General features: G+C 40.6%; 1 protein-coding gene across 2 annotated transcripts in view; it reads left to right on the top strand.

Moving 5' to 3' along the window:
- Positions 1–1,962: 1,962 nt before the first annotated feature.
- SCFD1 (sec1 family domain containing 1) overlaps positions 1,963–7,432 on the top strand; it is a 104,304-nt gene continuing 98,834 nt past the window's right edge. Inside the window, exon 1 of one of the 2 annotated variants that reach the window (XM_050797843.1) lies at positions 1,963–2,242. In XM_050797843.1, the coding sequence (XP_050653800.1) occupies positions 2,185–2,242 (58 nt within the window). In that variant the 5' untranslated portion in view covers positions 1,963–2,184. The remainder of the gene's footprint in view (positions 2,243–7,432) is intronic. The other variant, XM_050797844.1, reaches the window with a different exon arrangement.

Here is a 7,432-nt window from a genome sequence, read left to right as displayed (position 1 = left end):
GTTGCTGTTCTTCTGTGGGGTGTATTTTTCTATAAATCTATTGCCCACACTCTCTGCACTTGGTCAGGAGTTTTTATCATTTCCTATGTATGCAGTGTACATCAATTTTAAATTTGTCTTAGTGATTTTAACACCACTCATAGTCTTGGGAGGGAATCTGTGATGGAACTGAAGTGGCTCGATGATGGATTTGCATTTGAAAGTGGAAGGACCCAAATGAGCAAAATTGGGCTCTCAGATATTTTATATTTCATAGAGACTGAAGAATGCAGTAGAACTTTCCCACAGGGCAGAAATAGTTTCTGTTTAGTTGGAACACACCTAGATCATTAAAGATTCCTTCAAAATATTAGTAATAGTACTGAAGAAACACACGTATTCCAGTTAATTTCTTAATGAATATGCCAATTAGCTATAAAAAAGATTACATAATTTTTTTTTTTTTTGAGACAATCTCACTCACCGAGGCTGTAGTGCAGGGGCACCATCTCGGCTCACTGCATCCTCCGCCTCGCAGGTTCAAGCAGTTCTCCCTGCCTCAGCCTCCCCAGTAGCAGGGATTAAAGGTGCCCACCACCACGCCCGGCTAATTTTGTATTTTTAGTAGAGACCGGGTTTCACCATGTTGACCAAGCTGGTTTCGGACTCCTGACCTCAGGTGATCTTCCGACCTCCACCTCCCAAAGTGCTGGGATTACAGGCGTGAGCCACCGCACCCAGCAGAGATTATGTAATTCTTAAAAGGTAAAGATTGTAGGTTGAATGCTAGGATGTTTCCTAATAGCATTAAAAATAAGATAACCTATTTTAAATGTCACAAAAATAAAGTTTTTATTAATGAAAAAAGCCATTGTTTCACACTATAAAACAGTCTTACATAATCGTTAGGCTAACTTCATTTCATTTATATAATTTTGAAAGTCAAGTTTTTGAGGCAGAGTCTGATTTCATTTCAGAATTTGGTGCAGCTTCATAATGAAGTGTCATCAATGAACTCGGGAAATGAGCTGTCATTGTGTATCCATTTTTGTCATACAGTAAAATCTATGGATTAAGTTAGAAATCCCGTAAATTTTGTGGTCACGTGGCTTCAAGTGTACATTAAACAGCCAGCACAAGACCAGCCTGGCCAACATGCTGAATCCCCGTCTCTACAAAAAAAAAAAAAAAAAAAAAAAAAAAAAAATTAGCTGGGCGTGGTGGCACCTGTCTGTAGTCCCAACTACTGGGTTGGCTGAGGTGGAAGGATAGTTTGGGAGGATTGCTTGAGTCCAGGAGGTCGAGGCTACAGTGAGCTGAGACTCTGCCACTGCACTCCAGCCTGAGCGACAGAGTGAGATACTATCTCAAAAACAACAACAACAAAAAACCAGCACATCAGCCTGTCCTGATGGTGTGCCGCTGTAGTCCCTTGCTACTTGGGAGGCTGAAGCAGGAGGATCGTTTGACAGTCGGAATTTGAGGCTGCAGTGAGCCCTGATTGCGCACTTGAGCCTGGGCAACTTCCTTCCCACGGCAATGTGATTTTGCAATTACTACAAGGAAAGAGGAGAGATGCTAATTTCTCATTTTGTACCTCCCTGGATCCCGTGTCCATGCCGGCAGAACGCCACCATAAAGCTAGACCCTTTTTTTTTTTTTTTAAGAGATGCGACTGAGAAATATGCCAGATTAGAGTGAAGCTCCAATGCTTTCTGTTTCTCTGGAAGAAGGAGCAAAGGGAAGACTCCTGCTGCACTGAGAAACTAGAGCTAACGTTAAAATGTTGCCTGTGTTTCAGGAGCTTCATTTACTTCAGTCCTGTGGTCCTTATACTCCTAGAGTATTATCACCCCGTCAGTGCTCTGTAAGCCACCAAGCCAACAGTTCAGTAATTAGGTTCTTAGCACTACACGCTCCTACCCTAAAAGTTCAATTTAATGTTGCTACCATTTGAGAGAGTGTGGCTTGATAAGACAGGATAAAAACTCGTAGTATTCGGCTAACATTACGGGCCACTGAGTTAACCTGCACCGGCTCTCCCAGTTCTATCGAGAGTGGAGGTCTTCCTCGAGGAGGTGGAGTCCGGCCCTCAGGCACGCCCTTTTGCCCCGCCCTTCCGGGCTTTGCTTCCGGGGCGGTAAGGGCAGCCACGTCATCCCCCGGCTCCGCTCGCCAGCCGGGCAGTGGCTCGTGGGAGCCAAGATGGCGTCGGCGGCGGCAGCGACAGCAGCAGCAGCCAGTATTCGGGAAAGGCAGACAGGTACTGACTTACTCTCTTCTTGAAGCTTCGTGACTGCCCCGACGACATTCTTCTCCTGTGCTTGTCGCCCTCACTCGGTCGTGGTGCGTGCAGCTCAGAGAGCGATCTCCGGGAGTTTAATCCAGTCCCTAGAACATCAAGAGCCCCTCCCCTTTGAGTTTTTGGGGAGAAGATGCCATTAGCTTGACTCGGTTCCTCCTGTGGTGCAGGAGAAGGAGCTTTAGCGGTGGGCAGATTGCTACGGCCTTGCTCTTGTCTCCTTCCTAGTGGGCATCAGAAGGCCATCACAACAAGATCTAGCAGCAGATAGCTTCTTATCTATGTTGCCACCTATGAGGTCTCCGAGTTTGTTTCTGTGCGTGGTTCAGTTCTGGTTTTGATTTTTGAGAGAACTCCCATTTTCTGGCACTTCCACCACAATTACAGAATTTAGGTATTTTCACAGCGGCCTGCTTTGCGCCACTTCTCTACTTCGGACCAGCCTTTTGGGGGTACCTGCAGAAAAATGCCTGGTGATAAAAGATTTTCTCCTTCACCTTGCTGGAAGGCATTGAAGAATTGAATTAATAGCTTTCTCATTTTAATTGTTTGACAGATTATTGTTTTAAAATAATATTTTATCTTCAATAGAGCATGTTTATATAGCTTGTATTTATGCAGAGAAATGTAAGAAGCTACATATTCTTGAGTTTTGGGGTTTTTTCCCTCTTAGAAATTAGTTTTGCCTTATTTGAAAACTTACGACAACTTGGTTTATACCTGTGAGCTACAAACTAAAGGTTGAACTAGTTGTCTTAAAAGTTTTCAAGCCATTTATTCTGAGGAGCTAATAGAAATAAGGCATCAAGCATGTGCATACTTGGAATTCTGTTTGCTGAAATTATGCCCTGTTGGATATAAATATGAATAGAAAAATGAATTTATAATTCATATGACCTACAGAAGGAATTTGGGCTGTACTTGATTCCTTTCTTTGGCATTTAAAGAAATTAAAGAAAAATGTTAGACTTCAATCTAGTAATGACACACAAAAGATGCTGAGTTGCGTTCTGCTTTTCCCAGTAAATAATTTAGTGTAACCTATCAGGTGAAGTCAGGCATAATCAAATATAGGGAAGTTCAAATAAGATTTGGGGCATACCTGCCATTCATTGTATCTGTTTAAGTAAATAGAAGCTCCATTTGTTTTAATGCTGTGTTTCTGATCACTATACTACATATTAAAATAACGTGTCAGTGAAACTACCAATACAAGAGAGCTTTTTGAAAAATAAATTTGCATGGCAGTAAACTTGTATGCAGAAACTTTGTAGATCATTAAAATCTAATCGTTTGTATTTCTGCAGAAATAAACATAGTTGAGATTTTACAGAATTACTAGATAGATTGTGCTAGATCTATTCTTTATCATATTTTTACTGTCATTGAATTCTGCCTCATTTTCAGAGGAAGGTAAATCCTTGTGTATATATTGTAATACAGAATTAGCTATTTCCCTCATGCCTATTGAGAATGTTTTGGGAAATAACTCACAATCCTCAAATATTCTCGATACTGAAATATTTGGGTGGATGAGATAATTGTTAGCATTTATTGAGCATTTACTATGGTTAGGCATTGCTTTAGGTGATTATGTATTATTATCTCCATTTTACAGGTGAGGAAAGTAAGATAGAGGTAAACTAACATGCCTGTTTCTTGCTTTGCCTGCCTGAAAAATCTTTATTGGTCTTTTGAATGTCATCCCACAAGCTCACAAGCTATCTCCTTTCTTCCAGGTTTACTGTCCTCTCTATCCATACCTTCAGTTCAACAGGTAGAATCAGTTGCCTCCTGCTTTGTGTTACTGTTGTTCTTCATTGAATGCGTCTTCGTTACAAGTTCTTGCACATCTTCCCTGCTTCTCAACGTTGCTGGGTCCCATTAGTGTTAGCATCTAGCAACTTAGCTTTCAGTATTGTCTCTATGTTGATGATTCCCAGGTTTATATCCCTAGTCTGGCCCTCCCATCTGAACTCAGTCTGCTCCATATCAGTTAATGGCAGTTCCATCCTTTTAGTTGCAGGTCAAAAACCTTGAAGTTTTCTTGACTTGTCTCTTTCATGTCTCATGTAAGATCTTTCAGTAAATCTTGTCAGTTCTACTCTGAAAATACATCCAGGATCTGACTGTTGTCATTGCTATTTCCAGATCCTATCCACTATGAATTTCTGCAATAACCTATTTGGTCTCCTTGCTTTTACAATCCTGTTCTCCTTCGTTATTTTTCACACAGTACCCAAACTGATCATGCCATATGTTTGCTCAAAATCTTCCAGCTTCTTCCCATTTCAACCATGATAAAAGCCAAAGTGATCTTACAGTGTTCTACAAGGCCTTACTTATATGATCTGGTTCCCATGTAGCTTTTGGACCTCATTCCCTATTTCTCTTCCCTCTCCTTGAACCCACCAGGAATGCTCCCACCTTCGAGCCTTTGTATTTGTTTCTTCTTTGTGGAATACTGTTTCAGAGAGAATCTCCATGGCTCACTCCCTCATTTCCTTTAGGTCTTTACTCAAATGTTACCTTCTCAGGAGTCCTTCCCCAATTACTCTGTTTAAAATTACAGCCCAACTCCATCTTCCCCTTTCCCAATCTTACCTTTCTTCGTAGCACTTACCATGATCTACATTCCATGTGTTTTACTTATTATTATTATTTTTTTTATTTTCCCTATCCCCCAATTAGAATGAAAGCTACTTGAGGACAGACGATTTTATTCACTGTTTTCTTCAGTTGCTAGGTCCCCAATGACTACAGTGCCTGTGGTGAGCACTCATTAAACATGTTGAATGAATGAATAGTAAGTATAGTTGACAGCATTTGTTCAGTGCATGTGTGAAGAAAACATTCCAGGTAAACGTGAAATGACATTAACCAAGTCTAGGAATATGGATACAAGTTGAGTGTCCCTTATCCAAAATGCTCGGGACCAGGAGTGTTTTGGATTTTGGAATATTTGCATTATTACTGGTTGAGCATCCCAAATTTGAAAATTTGAGCACCGGCTTAAAACATTTTGATTTTGGAGCATTTCAGGTTTCAGATATTAAGAGTTGGGATGCTCAACATGTAGTATGTTTAGAGCCAGTAAGGAAAATGGTTTGTCATTTCAGTTAAAAGTCATGGTTTAAGCCTTGGGTAAACTCTGATAAAAGTAAAATTACGTTCTTGTAAACTCTGAACATAGGCCGTGTACTCCATTAACAAATCCACTGTATCAAAATACCTTTTAATAAGTTAGCCAAGGTTCAGAGTTGGAGAAAATCTCAGATTGGGCTGAGAAGGCAAGTGTAGGATTATCTTATTTGCTGCTACTGGCCTCTTTCAGTTAGCTAAGGCCTAACTCTGCAGCATACTAAACACCTGAGGCTTGCATGGCAGCCCAGGCTTTCGTTCTTCCAAATTACCAGGCTTCAAGAGTGTGAACAGCTGTTCCAAGAAACAGGGTTTCCTCCCTCGTGGGCCTGAGTGCCAGGGTGATGGTGTCTTTATTGCCTGGAGGTGGAGGAAGAGCTCTGCAAATGCGCAGTGGGAGAGTTAATCCTGGAACCTCTTCCATGCCTACTGTGTTATTTCAGTTTTAAGTGTTAAGCTGTTTTTTTGTTTACATTATATTAAATATATTTAATATATTATTATAATAAATACATTAAATGAAATACATTTTATTTAATATAACACCTGTGGGCCTCTGAAGTAGGTATTAATTATTGGTAATGTGTATTATTGGCTGGACATTAGGTAATAACATTTGACCAAAAATTATGTCTGTAGGTGTATGGTAAATATGCCTGATAGCAATAACTTAAGCATGCCCTGAGAATGACCCTGTGTTGCAGACACACCTGGATATGTGTTCCAAGCTAGGAAATCAGAAAATGGCCCACCTGGAGATTCATTCCTTGGCTACGAGAAACATCTGAGCCTCCAACCCATCCGGTGAAACATAGGCTATGCAGTGGATCAAGGCCCCGAGTTTTGGGTTGAATGAAGGTTGCCAGGTGGAAGTTGTTAGGGAAATGTTAAGTGAAAATGCTGTATAAACCACATTCTTGCTATATAAACCGCTTTTTGTGTGCGGTTATGGTTCTCCTGCCCAGCGCATCGCCACTGAGTTCTTACAGTTCTCCTATCCAGCCCACTGTCACTGGACTCCCCTCTGTGTGTTGCCCCCAGTAAAACCCCATGTCTCATTTCCTGGCTCCAGGTCTCTTCTTAGGCCTCTCAAACATGGTATCATCCCCATTGGAGGCAATAAGGGTTCAGCACAACAGTATGTACACACACATAAGTATGCAAATGTATCACTGAAGTCCAGTCTCTTCAGTGATAGCAGTTTTAACAGCATTATACCTACCTCAGCAAACAAGCATTTAATAGAAGTTTTTTCTTGTGAGTGAATGAATATGCTGTAAATTGATATTCAGGTGATTTTAGTATTATATAGGTCTCTCGTAGGACTTTGGAGTATAGGTTATTCTGTATTACTTAAAGCCTGATGCAAATGTTTTTAACAATCAACCAAGTGGATATTAAGGTTGTCAGTTTTATAAAAATTAAATCAAGATATTATAACTAGTATACTCTCTTGAATATTTGGCCATCTCAGTTTCACAAAGAAGTATATTAAGGGATTTTCATTTGCTGTAACACTGTTACAGATGAGTGATAAATAGCACAAAATACTGTAACAGACATAACTGATTTTTGATGTTGTATATTTGCTCAGCTGGAATTATCAGTTACCTACTATATGGGAAAGTCTGTTTTCCCTAGGGACATAGAATTTTAAGCAACTTTTTAGTGAATCTGACAGGATAAATTGGTTGTAAGATATACTCTTACATAACTGTAGAGAGATCTGCTGTATGAAGGTTTTGTATATGAACCAATTGAATATGCCATGGATAATTTTGTTTTGAGAGACTGATCCAGGCCGGGCACGGTGGCTCACACCTATAATCCCAGCACTTTGGGAGGCTAAGGCAGGCAGATCACCTAAGGTCGGGAGTTCTAGACCAGCATGACCAACATGGAGAAACCTCATCTCTACTAAAAATACAAAATTAGCCAGGCCTGGCAGCGCATGCCTGTAATCCCAACTGCTCAGGAGGCTGAAGCAGGAGAACTGCTTAAACCGGGGAG

This window comes from Macaca thibetana, chromosome 7, assembly GCF_024542745.1.
Source record: "Macaca thibetana thibetana isolate TM-01 chromosome 7, ASM2454274v1, whole genome shotgun sequence".
In the NCBI taxonomy this organism is placed as follows: Eukaryota; Metazoa; Chordata; class Mammalia; order Primates; family Cercopithecidae; genus Macaca; species Macaca thibetana.
This window is presented reverse-complemented; position numbering and strand designations above follow the sequence as displayed.